The sequence below is a fragment of the Furipterus horrens genome, unplaced genomic scaffold, assembly GCF_987537825.1.
Source record: "Furipterus horrens unplaced genomic scaffold, mFurHor1.1.pri manual_scaffold_5, whole genome shotgun sequence".
Taxonomy (NCBI): domain Eukaryota; kingdom Metazoa; phylum Chordata; class Mammalia; order Chiroptera; family Furipteridae; genus Furipterus; species Furipterus horrens.
In genome coordinates, this window is record NW_028327175.1 from 167,180,119 (window position 1) to 167,198,861 (window position 18,743).

At 47.8% G+C, this 18,743-nt stretch overlaps 1 protein-coding gene across 14 annotated transcripts in view; it reads right to left on the reverse strand.

Moving 5' to 3' along the window:
• Window positions 1-14,156, reverse strand: part of KCNMA1 (potassium calcium-activated channel subfamily M alpha 1) — a 725,195-nt gene extending 711,039 nt beyond the window's left edge. For 11 of the 14 annotated variants that reach the window (XM_090278265.1, XM_090278262.1, XM_090278261.1 and 8 more), the window contains exon 1: window positions 13,601-14,155. In XM_090278265.1, the coding sequence (XP_090134391.1) occupies window positions 13,601-13,957 (357 nt within the window). In that variant the 5' untranslated portion in view covers window positions 13,958-14,155. Of the gene's footprint in view, window positions 1-13,600 lie in introns of all 14 variants that reach the window. The other 3 variants (XM_090278264.1, XM_090278263.1, XM_090278274.1) reach the window with 1 other exon arrangement.
• Between the last annotated feature and the right edge of the window lie 4,587 nt (window positions 14,157-18,743).

Here is an 18,743-nt window from a genome sequence, read left to right on the forward strand (position 1 = left end):
TGGGCCAGGTCCCCGTGTGGGGGCGTGAGAGAGGCAGCTGATCGATGTACCTCTCGTACATCAATGTTTCTGTTCCACTCTCCCTCTCCTCCCCTCTAAAAATAAATAAATAAAATCTTTTAAAAAATTGACTAACTTTTTTTTCAAAAGGAAAAACTCCAGTCCACATAGGAAGACTTACCAAAATAAAACACCAGTAATGTCTGAGGAGGAAGACAAAAAAGCTAAGAGAGGACGTTTGAGAATCAACATCCTAAAGCAGGTGATAGACTGGATATATTGCAAACGAGAGCTCTTTGTTTTCAATTAATTCTCTCTGAGGTTGGGAAGTACAGAGGAGCAGAGTGAGCAGGCGCTGGTGACATGGGGAGGGAAGAACAGGAACATCTCACTTGCCAGCTTCTCTCTTCACCATTAAAACCGTTTCAAAGCCCTGCCTAGCATTTAAATAGCACCATCCCCAGAGATAGCTGTTTCAGTTTCATTACAGTCTATGTTCATAGCATACAAATAGAAGCCTTCGTGATTTTATTAGTTTCCATGCAACTCAGGAGAGATCTGCATGATAACATTTGAGCTCCTGATTTAAAGAAGGGGACAATTAAAAACAGCGTGCTTGCACGCCTGTCACTGGAAAATGAAAAGGTCCCCAGAGTTTTAAAACTCTCAGTCATATCTGATTCAGAACATAAATGAACCATTCAGCACTTCAAATGCATTAACTACTATCTAATTTTTTAGGTGATTTTGTAAGATATGCTTGTAGGATGTCTGTTCCCCACAGAAGAGTTAAACTACAAGATAGAAAAAGCTAAGGAAGTATGTTCATCTGGGCTTCCTCAAGTCCTACACAATCACCAAGGCACTCAATAACACCCTAAAGCTACCTGGTACTCTGCAGATCTGGGAAGTGTTAATGTAACATATCTATGACAAGTTAAAATTATTAATTTTTATGTCCCCGGTGGCATATGTAACCTGAGAGACTATTCAGTAAGTTCTTATGATTTGAAGGCAGGAATGTGTCAGAAGTCATTGACTATGTGGCCATCACCCCTTCAAACACTCTCTCCTTGGCCACAGAAGCTGCGGTTCTCTTGGCCCTTCTTTTGGCAGCTGGAATGCTGCATGCAACAGGGCTGAGGGGAACATTCTCGTTCTGGATTCCTTCTTGGGCGGGTTAAAGAAAAGCATCAAAATAAGTTGATTTACATGACCTTCTCTTTAATCAGATGTTTCTTTTTATGCCTAACCTCAAAGAAGCCAGTCAGTCTATCCTAGTTCACTCTTTATAGTCTATAACGGAAGATGTTTTCAACTTTTTCTCCACACCAAAAATTAAAATTTAAACCTCAAGGGTGGTGTGGCTATATGCTTAGAAGTAATAACAGCATAGTCACAAAAACCTCTTTCTGAGACCTTTTTTAATGACAAGTTTGATGGCATTTCCAATGGGGTCTGTATCCCCAGACTGTAATTCTTAAATATGCTACCTCATCAAAGTCGGGACTGAAGTTTTGGGGGTATGTCCATCAAGTTTCATGCTTGTGATTTACAGTGGCCCCCAAACTGCTCCCTGTGCCCACTGCCTTGAATAATTTACTCTTGGGTTCTTTATTAGGTAAAAATGATAATTTCAAAACCTGATTTACAAAATGGCTATTCATTGAAATCACTGACTCAGAGAGCATATTACATATGAGAAAACTGGGGCCCAAAGACACTGACTAGCCTATGACACCATAGCTACTCATATGTTGAAATAAAAAATCCAGTAGTCCTTTCATTTCACTCTAAGAATAAACAGCATTAAACCAGAGTCTATGGGCAGAGAGAGGGTTGTTCTGTCTGTTCTTCTGTTCCCAGTACGGATACCACCAAAATCCAACAAGGCCAACCTGGGTACTTCTCACAGGACTGCCACTTACTAATCCTTAGAAGAAGAATATTATCCACCCCACCAACAAACGTGAACCCTGTGGCAAAAAACATGTACGGGAAGAAAATGTGCCCAAAGGTAAAAGTGGTCATCTCTAGGAGGTGGGACTTCAAGGAATTCTTTTCCTTTTTTTCTAAATTGTAGTAAAATAGACATACAATTTACGATCTTAACCAATTTTAAGTGTACAGTTTAGTACTATTAAGCATATTCTCATTGCTATGCAGAATTTTTTCATTTTTAAAACTGATATTCTATATCCACTGAACAACGATTCTCTGTTCCCTCAGCCCCTGGTAATCAGCATTCTACTTCCTGTCTCTATAAATGTGACTACAGCAGTCCCTCTCTATATCGCGGTTCATTTATCGCGGCGTCACTGTATCACAGGATTTTTTAAATATTATATTTAATTATTTATTGCGGATTTTTCGCTATATCGCGGGATTTTGTGGTACTGTATACGTATGTTGTTAGGTTTAAGAGTGTAGAATAAATGTAAGGTCCTACTTCGCGGGGGGTCTAGAACATAATGCCCACGATAAGTGAGGGAATACTGTACTCTAGATTCCTCATGTAAGTAGAATCATACAGTATTTGTCCCTTTGTGTCGGGCTTATTTTCATTGAGCTTAATGTTTCCAAGGCCCATCCATGTTGTAGCATGTGTCAGTATCTCCTTTCCTTTTCAATCTGAATAAAATTCCACTGCAAGTATATACCACATCCATCAATGGACACTTGGGTTGCTTCCATCTTTTGGCTATTATGAATAATGCTGCTGTGGACATAGGTATACAAATATCCTCTTTTGGATATGTGCCCAGAGTGGAACTGCTGAGTGGTAATTCTACTTTTAATTTTTTTTTGAGGAACCACCATACTGTTTTCCATAATGGCTGCATCATTTTTTACATTTCACCAACAGTGTACAATGTGTCCAAACCTCCACATCCTCCCCAACACTTGTTATTTTCTGGGTTTTGATACAGTAGTGATGCTAGTGGGTGTGAGGTGTCCTTTTAAAAAAAAAATGCCTCTCTGCACTGCCTACATTTTCTACAATGAATATACTGTGCATTTAAGATTAAGGACAAATGTGTAAAACACTAAAGTTGAAAAAGAAACCTTATGGGGAAAATAGGGTTGTACGTGAACTTAAGAAAATGGTTTGTTTTTTAAGACTGAGGATTTGTTTTTTAATGATGTCTCTTGTGGGTTCAGTTAGACACATCATCGCTCTACTCTTTAAGAATCCTCCCACTTGATAAGCAGTGGCCGCCACAATCCACTGGACAAATGGCCATAATCCATGGGCAACTAAGGCAGTTCCAACATGCACAGTGCAGAAAGTGCTCTCATATGCACAAAGAAGAAAAACAATGTATAAAGCTGTTGCCAGCCACAGCTGGTCATGAAAATCCCCAGCAATTGAATAAACCCTTTCCTCTTCCATATCTTTCCTTCAAACCTTGGAGCCCTTATCTCTGAGGTCCCCAGTTGATTATTGCCAGACATCCACTTTTTCACCTTCCAGAGCCACAAAGGGTCCACATTCCAAAGTCACAAGTTCAAGCAGTAACTTATTACAAAAAGGAGCAAAATTTTGCTCTTGCATAACAAGCCCATAAAGAATATTTCAGGAAGCCTTAGACCCTAGTGTCTGGGCCACAGGGCAATAGACCCCACATGAGCAATTAATTAGATAGAACTTCTCGCTAGAAAAGCTGAAGTCTTCCAAAAGTGAAATCACTCTTTCCACTGGTCTTTATGTAATGCTTCACTCCTTGGAACTAAAAACAAAATCTATCCAACTATACATTTTTCCAACCTCTAGCTTCCAGAAGAGAAGTTAGAGTCTTCTTTGTGTGGACACCTCCCGGGACCCTGCCTTCCCTTGCCTTCTCCTCTTATACATTCTCTTTTCCTTTCTGGTTTTGTTCTGTTTAGCACAACAGGGGAAATGGCGGCAGCCATATCTAGGAGCCCAAGAGAAGAGGTAAGATGAGCAGTTGTGTGATAGGCAGTTAGAGAGACATCAGCAGAGCAAGGATGATGGGCCAGGTACCGAAGGTCAGCAGGACGGAAAGCCCTAGGTGCCTAACAACAGGCAAAACTCGCTCCAGGGTGACCTTTCCTCCCCTTGAATGTCACTGGTCATGTGGTTTAGACCCCCTGATCTTTCATATCACTGGTTATGTGGCTTAGATTCTCCCATGACCCTTCCTCCACCGGCAAGTCCCTAGTCATGTGGTAGATTTCCTTAGCAGAGGAACAAGGGGCTGAAGAGTGGCATCACATGAGTCCCATTTGGGCCCTTGCATGATCACTCCTTTAAGCATTAACCCCTAGGGATTCCCTCTAGGCCTCAGCTGTGTTTCAGCTTCAAGCCCAGAAAAGCAGCAAAACCAGATAAGTGACACCACAGCTGACATCAGGACCAGCTGCGCTAATGAGCCCCTGCCCTGGCACCAACCAATCAGTGGGGACCATGACTCTGAAAGAACACACTTGAAAAACTGATGAATATTCTAGTGGGATCCTCCCCTGGGATCTCCCCACTTACGCCTCCCAGGCAAGTTACTTTTACCTTTCTCTCTAAGCTTCAAGGGCCCTTCTTTTGCCTCTGTAACTTGTTTCCTGAGCCCATTTCTTCTATAGCTCAATTCTTCTACCTTCGTGACTTTCTAGGTAAACTTTCTCCTATAGCTGGAGTCTTGCCTCCGAATTCTTTCTTAGCCAGAACTCAAGTACTGAGGTTGCTGAAGCAAGGGCTGGTCTGGCTCCATGGGTCTCACACCTGGTACTGTTCTCACCACCAACAGTTGGGCAGTAATAATCTTCAATTCTAGTCGGCACTTATATTTAAATGATGCAAAAAGGGCTCAGGACTGTTGTCTTTCCCTCTCCTTTAGGAACAGCCAACGCCCTGGCTGGTGTGGCTCAGTGGACTGAGCTCTGGCCTGTGAGCCGGGGAGTCACCGGTTCAATTCCCAGTCAGGGCGTGTGCCTGAGTTGCGGGCCGGGTCCCCAGTTGGGGGTGAGTGAGAGGCAGCCACACATTGGTGTTTCTCTCCCTCTCATTCTTCGTCCCTTCCCCTGTCTCTAAAAATAAATAAATACAATATTAATTTAAAAAAAAAAAAAAAAAGACAGAGCTCAACTCGGGCTTCTTAACAAAGGACCAACACTCTACATCTGGATTCTTGGCATGTTCCCAACATTAGATCTGCTCTCCACCAAGCCCAGCACTAAACTGTAAAGGAAGATAAACTTTGGAAACATAGGCCATGTGCCAGTTATAAAGAGGTGATTTGATGGCCCAGGTGCAGCCAAAACCTCCACCCACAGCTTCTGACAGACCAGACAAGATTTCAAAGGGCAAACTAGTAGAAACAACAGCCAGAATGGGCCATTTTTCCAAACTTTAATGAATGAAGCAAAGGAATACCTCAAGAGGAAAAGGACCCTGAAAGTCATGAGAGAGAAAAAGAAAGTGCCCTGCACAGGAGCAACACAAGTTAAGGGTGTTCTGTGTCTCCACAGCACTGCTGACATCTAAATACCTCCCAGCCCAGGGCCTTCCTGAGCTGGATTTAGAATTTGAAATCTATCACCCACAAAGACTTTTTCCATGTGTCCTGGAAATGAACCAAAGCAAAGAGGGGCTAATGCAAGGATAAAGATCTTTCCATTCATTTGTGGGGGGTCCCCATGGAATGGTGGCCTCAGGAGATCATGGCCACCTGCATCTCCTCTGGTGAAGGAGCAGGTGGCTTCCAGCCTTGGTGCTGGGGAAGAAGCAGGGCCAGGGCCCCAAAGCCTCCTTCTACCACTATGACTTCATAATTCCACAAGCTTCCAAGCTTGCAAGATCAGCCCCTACTTGTTGGCCACTAACCTCCAAACTTCAGTCCCTCTGCTCCTGGACTTGGCAGGAATCACTAGGGAAGAAGGAGAATAAAGGAAAGGATGAAGAGCAGAAGGAAGGAGGAAAGGAAGGAATACAGGCTTTTCTGCTAATTACCTTTGAAATACCCAGAGTGAAGGGGCTCTGGGCCCCTGAGAAAACCTGGTAGGGGGGCAATGAAATAGTATAAAGAATACAAAGTAATTGACATGCTTTGAATAACTTCACTTTGGGCCATGGAAAGAAGCATTAGTCATACAGGTAATGAGATCTTATAGGGAGATGATTCGGAGGCTCAGCTTGATGATGTTAGGTACACCCATTCTGGACCTAGCATGCCAATTATATTTCCAAATTGGCAATTAGACATAATGTTCCAAAAACAATCACCTAATAATGCCAAAAGCAAAGCAAATTTCATCTTCAAGCAGCCATTCTCTTGAAACTGCCCTTCCATCCCCTGCCTGACTCATGCACCTCATGAACAACTGCTCATCATGAACTAAATCCTTGTTATCCACTGGTCAAGAGAGACCAGGCAGCATGAATAATTAAAATCTAGGAATGACTCAAACATCATTTTGCCACCAAATCAACCCATCCCATTCACCCACAGTTTCTCCACGGCATCTAACAAATTATGCCCCACCCCCGCCACACACACACACACACACACACACACACACAAATAAATAAATAAATAAATTAAACACAAAATGTATTTTTACCTATTACATTTCCACCCAGCTAACCACTATGGAAAGGGCCCTTCCAATACACATATGTGCTTGCATTTATATGACTTACTTCCTGCCCTCAAGGAGTCTTAAGGCAACTTAAGAGACCAGGCATGTGTTACACCATGAGAAAATAACTGTTTTTTCTCTCCCACCCTGTCAACTAAAAGTCAGAACTGGGTCTTATATTTCCCCTAGCACCTAGCTCTGTACATAGTATGCACCTACTATGCAATGAAAGCAAAAATAACAACCATAATAACCATAACTGTGTGTTGGGCGTTATACTAAGCCCTTCTTCATCTCGGCTGCTGGAGATGCTCATGGGCTCATAGGTCAAGTCTATTTCAGGTTCTCCTCCTGGACAATGGAACAACATAAAAAGCCCATCTCAAGGAAAATGTCCCTAACAGTATGAGCTGTAAAAAACCTTGCTGCAGTGAAAGAGGGGGCTGGCTTCAATGTCATTGGCTGGAATCCTCAAGACGTGATGCTGGAGGCCTGCACAGCACAGTGCCACATGTTGCTCCCCACCCAGTGGTCAGGTCTGGAGCCCAGTCCTTCCAAGTTGGACCTCTATCTGGGAAGGCCCACCCAGGTCCCTATGGAAAATCAGGCTGGCAATGTTGCTGCTCGCCAACTTCAAACACTCCAGAGGGAGTGGCCAGCAGCTGACTTCCCAGAGCATCACCACAGTACAGCCCTAGCTACACCACGAGCCTTTAATTTTGCAAGAAGGTGGTTTGGCTAAGTTGCCATTCTGAACTTCAGAAAGCCTCACCCACCCTTTGCGGCGTGACCAACTGGCACGCAAGAGAGCCCACGTGTTGAAGGGTGACACACAGACCCCATCCTGTACATCTGTGTAACGCTGCTCTGGCCACCACAAACCAACCCCAAACCAGCAACGCTGCGGGTTCCTGGAAGCAGGCACCAAAACCAGTTGAACAGTAAGCGCCCAGGCTGAACCGCGGCAACTCAGAGAGACTGAGCAGAGTTTTCCCGACCTGGCTGTCTTGGCACAATGAACCTTCCTCTTCTCATCCCTTCCCGCTTTCAAGAGTGGGGAATTTCCATATTTAAAAATAGGCCTGTGTTCTGGGAGGGGCCTCCTGGAGGCTGAGGAATGGATCAGATGCTTTCTACTCCTACAGTGGTCTGCAGGGCAGGGACATTGCCCATGCCTTGACAGAAATGCAGAATCTCAGGGCCCACTCTGAACTTTCTGAATCTGAATCTATATTTAATACTCCTAAGATGATTCATGTGGCTATTAGGGTGTGAGAAGCCCCAGGATTAGACAGACTAAATGCTCTATCCAGCCCTAGAGGCAGAGATCTGATACCCCAACTGGATATTTCTTGAGCCCTCTATCCAGAATGCTGGGACACCCTGACTCTGATGGTGGGGTCCCTGAACTTCTTTCTCCACATGCCCAGGGCCAGGATTCCACCCACTCAGGAGACATTTCAATGGAAGAGACACACTTTGCTCCTTACTGTGTACAGAATGGCTGTGGGATTTCAGAGGTCCTGCAGGAGGCTTGATCTTGCCTGACCTTCAGGAATGACTCCATGAAGAAGACCAGTATTCTCAGCTGGGCCCCAGGAGCTGTTGCATCTCAACACACACACACCATTCTTTGCACTGGAACCGCAGAGGCGCCCGCAGGGGCTCCGCAGCTCACTGTCATTTGCAGGTTCGCACAGCCACTGCCACTGTGAGCTGCGACACCCCTGCTGCCCACTTTGGGAAGGAGGTCTTGGCACTGCAATCCAATGCCAACCTGAGTGCTTCAGCACTGGGCTGCTCTTGTGCTGGGGAATTGGGCGGGCAGAAAGAAAGCAACAAAGCAAGCATTTACTCCTGCTCCCAGGCACCCCATGAATGTCCCCATTCAGGAAATAAGGCAGTAGTATGCAAAAAGGAGAATTCATTTGGCCTTGGCCTTGGCCTTGGCCTTGCCCTTGGAATCCTTCCTCCCCTAGGCCAAATGCTAGGGCAGCTCTTCCTTTCTTCCTGATGTATTTCTGGACAAGGTTTCTGGGCACCTGGAAGCAGGGTCACCCCATTGCTTTCAGTTCACTGTGTCCTCCTAGGAAGTGCTATAAAATAGGGTCATGGAGAGTATCTATCCAATAGGGCTGTGCTCTATTACAATCCCCAATGTGCAGATGAGTAAACTGAGGCACAAGGCAGTAAAGTCTTTACCCAAGGTTATAAGCTCACAGTTGGGTACTGCACAGCAGGAGGCTTGAGACCTAGGCAAGGCTGCTCTAAGTGACCACAGTTCAGAGCAACTGAACCAATTTCTCTACTGCAAGATTTCCCCAAACCTGGGACTCTCCAAGGGGCCACTCAGGCGTGCCATGACTCAATTTTTTTCACAAGGTAACTTCAAGGACAAGTGCTCCACAGAACACACTTTGGGAAACACTAAAACTGATCTAGGAAGAGAGCATCCTCATTAAGAAACTGTTGCATTATTGAAGGGAAAGACCTGTGAGCTCCAGACTGGGGTTAACAGGGATGGAATTTGTTCCTTCTCAAGGAAGGATGGACAGCCACACATGACCAACAAACTTTTCACTTGTGATAGGTTTCCAGCTCCTGGAGCCCAACAATGTCAATGCTTGTCCAGGGACTTCTGCACTATAAAGCACTAGCCATCCTGCCAGGCCCTCATCCACAGAGCCTTCCTTGGCTGTCCCTCCCCAATCTTCCAGCCCTACAACAGCTGAAATCCATGAGCCCAAATCTCAGCCTGACTCTAACTGATCATTAGACAGTAGACTCCAGGCTCTCAAAAGTTCTATTTGTCACAGTCTGTGTCCTACAGGAAACAAAAATTAAGGAATCAAGAGTAAATAAAGCCACCACTTTGTGGAGCTACAGAGTAGCTCCTTTTTACAGGAGACCTGCTAAATGCCAGGCATTTGCCGGATGCTATGCGCCCATTATTGCCACTCCTTATAAGGATCCTACAAAGTAAGCATAATTATACTCTTTTAACAGAAAAAGAAATCAAGGCTTGACCATAGTTACCAGACAAAAATGTCCTGCTAATAAATGTGAGATCATGATTTGCTCTTGGGTCTGATTGCAAAGTGTGTATACTCAAGTGTGTATTTTCATAAAGAGAGCAAGGCACGAGAAGCAAAAGCTGTTTGGATAAGGGAAGGTCAGCTGGAGTGGGACCTGAGAACTTCTCCAAGGCCTAAGCGATCTTACCAAAAAAGAATACCTGAAGGTCATCCGATGAGGCTGATCCCCAGGATGAGATGAGGCACCAGGGCCAATGTGGCATCAAGAATTCAGAGGCCCTGAAGCTCCAGCCCTGATTGGATGCATCAGGCCAGACCCTGGGTAATTACTAAGCTGTAATGGGATCTGATTTATATTAGTCACGAACCTGGCAGAGAAAATGTGTTGTTTTCTCAGACACAGCCATGGAGATAATACCTTAGTAATTCATTACATGCTGACCAGCCCCGATCAAGCCCGAACTTCTACAGAGAGGACGGCTCTAACTCAGAGCAGGAGTGAGACCATGCCTGGCCCGTGCAGGCACCTCAGCAAGCCACAGCTCCACAGGAACTCAGCCTCAGCTTCCCTGGACTAATGGAAAGGAAAGGAAACTGTGTGCTGAACGAGGAGCAGGAGATGGAAAAAGAAGACACACAAGTGCTCCGAGGCTGAATTCCTAACGGAATTGCTGCACCATTGCACATTCTGAGCTAGAAACTTTACCCATAGTCTCTCAACTCCTTCCCCTTCCTGATACAGAATCAGAGAGCAGGAAGGTCCGGGAGAACACACAGAATTCAATCTCCACATTTTAAACATAAGAAAAGAGACCAGAGAGGTTAAATGACTTCTTCAAGGTCACGGCCTTATTCAGGCTGCCAGAGCAGTTCCCTTTTCACTACAGTCTGCTACTGGATGGGACCTCAAACTGTCACAGCCTAGTCAAGAGAGCTCTGATGAAACTCAACAGAGACAAAACAATGTGACAGAGTACAGCAAAGAACACAGTACTGAATGACTGTGTCCAAGTTCTCAACAGGGGGGAAATGTGATTCGTTTTCTCCTTTACTTCCCCAAAATAAAAACCCACATATGGGTTTATTTTATCTTTACAAAATAATAGTCATTCACCATTTGGGACTTGGAGGCCAAAGGTATCGATGACGCATCCAGAGTCCCAGGTTCCTTTGAGCAAAAAGGATGGTACAGTTCCGGAGGCCAAATGCTTATGATTGCACAGCTCCCTGCTGAAACTCATCTCCCATGGAATTTCTGATATTAAAAAGACCAGCTTTCCACTGGACCCCAGCTCCTGGTCAAACTATCTTGGGTCTGAATGAAGGTGAGGATGAACACATCTGAGAGCCAATAGAATTCTGTGGAAAAGCAGCTGAGGTTTGCTTGGGGAACCCAGCAGCAAGATAATTATTCCAAATTCAAGCCAAATGCATTCTTTCTCACAACATCTCAACAACTATCAAATACTTGGAAAGCAACAAGAATGAAGGGCAAAAAAAAAAAAAAAGAAACATGACTGCAACAGACATCAAGGCTAGAATAACAACTTATAAATAAAGGCCTAAGTTATTATCATTGGGTATAATGAACTGCCTACACTAGGTCTAATTGAGCAAATCAACGGGCAGGTATTAAGAGATCTGGGCATGGTTTAAAATTAACTTTAATGGTATCAAAAGTGACCCGATCTTGTTCTATGTCACCTCATGTCTCCCCAACCGATCGCACGTATCTCTGATTTTTTGTAGAAACTTTCAGGTAGGTCAATTCAGGAGGTCTTGAAGCTACAAAATGCAGCCTAATACATAAGGATTGTTTTATTTTTCTAATGATCATTGCCAAAAACCTATTTTCTTCAGAAAACTTACAGAAGTTATGCTTGGTCATCATTCAGGAAAGAGATTCTTTCTGTGAATGATGTGATCGTCATTTCATCAGGGGAACTGCAGTGGCTGTCAGGTACCCTCTGGAGTCAAAAGACCTTAGAGACCATGTAAAACCCCAGGATCACAAAAACACCAAACCTTAGTCTGATTTGTTGCAAAAAAAAAGTTTTCATTATAATCAAGATTGCCCAGGTCCTTACAGATAAGGAGGCTGCTCAAAAGTTCACCAAAATCACTCAGGCTAGAGAACATTTTAGATGTGCACAACCATGAGCTATCTTTCCCCTCAGGGCAGACAACGAATCTCAGCAAATAAAAATCAACTTCAGGGCTTAAGACTCACTCCCAGGGAGGTGGAGGAGAGGAAATGGGTGGATAAGAAGGTCCTATGAGTAGGCAGTTGTTACAAGGAGGGCATTGCTAGGGGCATGGTCTCAGGGTCTCATGCTTAGGATTTCGCTTCATCTGATGGCTACCGTGGAATGTGGGAGGCTTTCCACCTGGACAATTAAGGAAAAACCTCTATCCTGAGAGGGTAACTCCAAAGAAAACAGGCTGGCTCAACATCTGGAGGCTTCTGGAGAAGCGCAAGGAGAGGAAAAGAGTGTTGGCTTTTATTTTTCTCCCTTATTTCCAACACTCCAGTATTTTCCAAAACACAAATGTGCTTCCACAAAACACAGCTGAGCTCCAGCACCCAACAGGATGTATAATTAATGATCAGGAGAGCGAGATTCAGTTCACCTTGTGTGTCACCCATAACCCCTGATTTTCCTACTTCTTCCTGTAGCAGCTAAGGAGCCTGCGACAAGTTGCTGTGCCCTGTGGAAGTTTGAGGGGCCCTCGGATTAACTTCCCCAGAAAAGGTGTATTCATTCCGAGGGAGATCTGCCTCTACGTTGCACTGCTCCCCAATTCCCCTTGGTCTCTCTTCGATCTCAAAGCGCTGGCACTGGGAAGTCCCCTAGAATGGGAAGTACTCAAACAGAAGGCAGCTCCAGTCACTCTTTTTTCCAGTTCTTTCTTTTACATTCTGCACTTTTCTATGCCCCACCACCACCACCATCAGCCAATGTGGGGACAAGGGGAACGTCTGTAGCGACCCAGCGACAGACCAGGAAGTCAGCCTAGCAACCACGCAGGCAGTGTAGTGAGCCTCCGTGCTGGTGGGCGTCTCTGCGCCAGGAATAGCTGAACCCAACAACCAGCCACCTCAAAAGCGTCAGAGAGGAGGCTCTGCGAGAAAACGCGGCCTCGGCCGGCTCTCAGGCGGACCTCCCGCTGCAGCCTCCACGTCGCTGATGGCATTTCCAGGGACCTAAAAGGGGTGGCATGGGGGCGAGAGTACAGATGCCCCAAAACTTAGGGGGAAGGTGTATGTTCCAGGAGAATATCTAAAGGAAGGAGGTGATATCAGATCACCTGGTCACACTCCTTAAGTGGCAGCCTCTCTGGGTTACCTCCAAAACTGGGTGCATCTCTCCAACTTTCTCTCACCCCCCGCCCAGGTTCCCCCACTTCCTCTGACCATGTTCCCCCGCCACCCGCAGGGATTCCCTAGTCCAAAAGGTTTTCTCCTTTGCCCAAAGTATGTTCTCTTCCTTATGCTTCAACGAACTCATCTCCCCAACAGGTTCCTGAAGTGCGGGCTGGTGTGCTCCCCTTTGCCCACCGAAAGGAGCCGACCCTCGGCAGGAGAGCCTTGCGGAACATGCACCCAGCGGCCCACAGCTTCCTTGTTGCCCTCGGGGGTTAGCTGTCCCTGCCCCGCACAACAGCCCAGGGACTAGCGTCCCCCACCCTGGCCGCAGCCGCAAACAACCCTACAATAAACAACGGAACGGGATTGGGCATCTGAGTCCCAGAGCACACCGGTTGGGGGTAACTCCTCACCTCCAGCGCGCTACCCAGCTGCCCCAATCCGAGGGCGCAGGGAGAGCGGTGGGAAGGGAAAGCGGCGAGGGGAAGGCAGGCGGGGATGGAGGGAGGCAGGCGCTGCGAGGAGCGAGGAGGTGGGCTGCTGGGGACGCCGCTGAGAAGCGGTGGGGCTGGTACACGGGGCGGGCGTCCAGAGCGCGCCTTACCTTAGTCTTGCCCCCGCAGTGGCAGCAAACGGTCCACAGGTACTTGAGCGTCCGCCAGAGCAGGATGATGAAGAGGCCTCCGAAGAAAGTCACCATGGAAGAGGCCAGGAAAGCCCACCACATGCGTTGGCCCCGGCTGTCGCACGGCACCTCCATGGTCACCGGGATGATGAGCGCATCCATCTTGGGCTCGTGGACCGAGGACGAGGAGGAAGAAGAGGAGGATGAAGAGGAGGAGGAGGACGCGTCTAGGCTGAGATGGTTCGCGTGGATATTGCTACTCATTCTAAGACTGTTGCCTCCGCCTCCGCCGCCGCCGCTGGTGCTGCCGCCGCCGCCGCTGCCACCATTTGCCATAGCTAGCAACGGGCAGCCGGCTCAGGGGCTCGGGGGAGCTCCTCCCGCCGCCAGCGCCGCCCCGAGCACCCATCCACAGCCATATTGCTGCTCCTGCTGCCGCCGCCGCCGCGGAGCGCGGGGAGGGGGCGGGGAGGCGCCTGGGCTCGGGGCGCTGTGCGCGACCTGCCTGGGTGCGCAGAGATATATACAGCCAGCAGCGCCGCACGCCCTCCCCCTGGCCGCCTGCCCACTGGGGGTGTGGGGGGGCGGTGGAGATGGAGCTCGGGGGGCAACTCCCCCTCCTCCGCCGGTCCCCGCTTGCTTGGAGCCTCGCTGGCCCCGAGTACGGAGAGTCAGGGGGCGCCGCGGGCTGCCTGCGCCCGGGGTCTCCACTGCCCCCGGGCCCGCCCTGGCTCTGTGCGCGGGCCCGGGTGCCCGGGTGCCCGGGTGCCCTCGGCGCCTCGTTGCCCTCCGTGCGACACGCTTGTGCGCTGTGCTCCGGCCGGGGACCTCCTCCTGGTGCGCAGCTCTTGCCGCTGACGATCCGCTTTTGGCTTATTAGGAAGCAACTCGTTAATAATGTATAATCAGCACCCTCCGCCCAGAAGCCCCCGCACCAGCCTTCCTCCCCCAGCGGCGCTCGGCTCTGGCTCCCCGCCCCTGTGCGCAGTGGGCCGCGGCAGGTTCACCGCGTCCAGTCGCCAGGCGCCGCTGCCACTAGCCCTTGCTTCCTGAGCGCGTCGCCACGCCACTGAACCTCCTCGGCCTCCGCGCGTTATTCCTCCTCGCCTTCTCCGGCTCCTCCTCGTCCCGGTTCTCGCCGCCCGATTCTCTTCGGCGCCCCCCCCATCCCCCACCCGCGCTCCCCGCTGCCGCCAGCAGCAGCAGCTGCAGCAACTGGAGCGGGCATGGACCCAGGCCACCCGAGGCGGGAGGGAAGGAGGCTCACAGCTCTGGCTCGCCTAGACTCAGGGCTGGGCAGGGGAGGCTGAGCCCACGGTCGCGGCCTGGCACGCACCCCTGACCCCCAGTGTGCGAGGTAGAGCCCCCTAACCCCAGACGCAGGACCCAGCAACTCTCTCCAATGTGCTGCGCCCCCAGCAGAGCTCCCTGGGGGTCCCATGGAGGATGGCTGGGCCCCCAAGGCAGGCCATTTTTCCCAAAGGTGACCCCATTGGGGATGGGAGGAGTGACCAGCTGTGCACTCGATTCCACAGGCCTGACACCTCAAGATCCTCGAGCCTCTGGAATGAGGGGACCCTTCTTCAAGATATGCACCTTAGTTCGTCCCCTACCGATCCTTAGTTTGCTCCTCCATTCCCCCTTTCTAGGTGCTCCCAGTGCCCTGTGCGTGGCGAGAAAGCAGGGCCATCCCTGACCCTGAAGATTGTTCTGTGGCTCTGACAGCAGCAAGTGGTTTTCCTGCCTTTTCCTTCTGAAGCGACAGAGGCTGCCTAAGAAGGTGTACGGGGAGCAAGGGGCGCTGGCCTCGTGGGTATTGCAGGCTTCAATAGGCAGTAGAGTTTCCTAAAATCACGTTCTTCTATCTAGCTTTAGACTGCATCCTGTGAAGAGGGCAGCTAGGAGAAGGGTTATACTCCAGGTTCCATTTAAGCCCACCTTTCCCTATTTAGGGTCTCCCCTCCTCGCCTCTTAAAGATGAAGGAGTCTGGCTTTGTTCAACAGCTTCTATCCCTTTACTACCAAGGGAATCTCCCTTCTGGTATTCTCAGAAGCTTTGCTCCCTTGTGCTACCCGCTGAACCACAGGTTTTCCAAGTGCTAAGTAAAAGGAAGATGATCACACTGTCCCTCATTGCCCACAGTGGTTCCCCCAAAGTTTCCAGCTCATTAGTTTAAGCCTAATTGGAATTGTCAGGTTCCTTTCAGCCCTTCCAGTGATGAGGGCCAAGTTAGCATCCTTCACTGGAGAGGCCAATGCAGTTTCTGCCTGAGCCAGAGCTCAGCCCCTCCTCTCACCCTTGGAGGCCCTGGGATGCAGAAGAGGACCCTGGAGGGAGACCAAGCTGGGCAGAGAAGCTGAAGGGGATTTTTGCCACCTCTCCTGCTTCATTAACATATTCGTTGGGTTCAGGACACACACTATCAGAAAAGAGTCAAGGTCAAAGGAAAAAATGGAATGAGATAGTTCTTGAGTGTTTTTCTAAAACAGTATGTAAAATGGAGCAACTGACAGTATTTCCCAGAAAGTAAAATTGTCATTCGTTTGGTACCCCTATCCTTGTCTTCCATGTTCAGCAGCTCCTCTGAAGGCACCCCTGCCAAATCAGTCCCACGTGTGCAAAGACGCCGGATCTTCCCAGCTCTGGGTTAGAGGAGAGGGTCATCTCCAGAAGTTCTACAGGAATGTGCAAGAAGATGACTGTGGCCTTCAGGTTCCCTGATTTATTAGCCTTCTAAATGGCTGTACTTTGCTGCCTTTTGGCCTCCATATATGTTGGGAAAGTTAAGGACTTCCCTTAAATCAAGGACAAGATTTGAAATTTAAAAACAAAACACCCATAACATAAAAAAGTACAACAAAGTATAGGACAGTTTCCCCGGGAGGATGTAAAACCCCCATAGTGGAATCCCTCCCCCACAAAACTACACTTTACAAACCCACAAATCCCCTCCAGGCTTTCCTGGTCTCCCCCCACAAACCAGATTCCCCTGAAGTGCCCGTCTGGGGTTATTAGCAATAGGCCACTGGTTGCTGTGATTCTGTCACCCCAAATGCTGAATCCCCAGCTGTGTTTCCTCCTCTACCATCACCTTCACCTCATCATCCTTCCAGAGAGTGCTGGGAGGCCACCAGAGGTCATCCTGCTCTCTTTATCACCCTGCCCGTGCTGATTGATGCTTTTAGCAACTTCTGCCTTATCAAAACCTAGGCTTAGCTATGCATCAGAGACCCTCACCATCAAAGTCCATGTCCTACCATTCCTACAATCTCCAGTTCTTCACCACCTCCCAACTGGCCTGACTAGTACGCACTGAACAAGATGCCACCACCATCCACCACCATCTGCCAGAAACAGACCTTATCAGGCCTTTGCCCAGCTTTCCCCTGCTTCTTCCTTCTCATCCACACACTTCTGTGCTAGATTCAGGAAACCTGGCTCCTGGCCTCAGCAGCCAAGGAAGAGTTTCTGTACAGGCAATATGGAACTTCAAACTTAAAAGGAACCTCAGTACCTTTCGTTCGTTGTGTTTCCATGTTTGTAAATTGGAATAAAAACAGGAACTGCCCCACCTACATCAAGGGTCATTTGTAAGGATGAAAAGAAAAACATACAGGTTTTGTTTGTAACTACTGTGACCCAAACACAGACAGCTGAACTTGGACCAGCTCTCACCCCTAAGCCAGTCCTTTCGTATGCATGCCCTGAGGGAAATGCATGCAGGCAGTATTGTTGCTCCCTGTCCCCACTTTGCTGTTCTGCACCCCAAGAGGTTCACACACACACCCTGCAGTGAGAACTAAGGCCAGTTACCCTGCCCTCTGCTGCAGCCATTACACTACAGCCCACAGGCCAGCAGACAGCCAGGCATGGACAGCCTCCAGGGCAGGGCAGAGCCATGCCAGCTGAAGGGGCCCTGATGAACCCTGACACACCAGCACTCTCATTCCCTTCCTGCTGCCTGGGAAGGCCTTGGACATTTGAAAAGTATGAAGAAGCACCCAGGAGCAGCCCAGTGCACTTCACCTCTTGTAAGAAGTATGTCTGCAGACTGGGAATTAAAGGTCATTGCACAAGAAACTGAAGGCCTAAACTAAAGTAGAAATTTCAACCTCATCTGTTCAGAAAGCAATACAGGCCACTTATTTATTTCTAACTACATTTATAAGTGTCTCAAAGAGGAGGTCAGCCTCTTTATCATGTGAAGATGTACCTGTGGCAGCTTTCAGAACAAACCAGGGTTTCGAGTCTCTAAAGAATTCTAATCTAAACAATCCCAACTGATTTAAAAGAAAGAAAAGTCTGTTAACATACAAACTAAAAAAGCAGAGTCATTAAGTAATAGCCAAGGAGAACAAAGAAGCTTATTTAATTAAACATCAGCCAAGCATCATAATTAATGTACACCGGATTTCATTTATCTGGGGCCTGGACCAAGTTCCAATACCCCTGACATAAATCTTCATGACTTTGCTGTGGAGAAGCCAAGTGGACTCTAAGTGATGTAGCGCCCTCTGGTGACCCTTCCTGGCACGACATTACCATAATTTGTGAAGGTTTGAAAAAAGTTTAAGTCGGAAATTTCATATGAAAATTCCAAAGAGGAAACTCCTGTTGTAAAAATCTGAAACCACAATAATACTAATTCCCTACCTGTCAGTTCTGCCAACATACAAACTTGTGATCAAGGCAGCTAACAGGGCTAATATTGTTACCATGATTAAATGTCCTATCTTCTAAACTATAACTGCCATTGATAACCTAACACTTCTTAAATTACCATGGTGTTATCTTTTAAATGGCTAATAGAGCTCTTCCCTTTTTTACTTTCTTTAGTCTTTTTAATCTCTTTGTGATGTAAGAAAGGGAAGTACCTATTCTTCCATTTTATAGGTAAAGAAACTGAGACTTCGATCTGTCCAGTTATTTGGTACGACAAAAGTGTCTACAACTTCAGAACAATTTATTTCTTTGTGATTTATAATGACGGATGAATACTACAGTGGCCTACCCCTTGAAACCAAGCGCAAAAGCCTGTGAGTGCCAAAAGGGAGCTCTGGTTCCTAGGATGGAGAGAGGAACTCATAGAGCAAGCTTTGAGGGAGTTGTTTATTATAAATA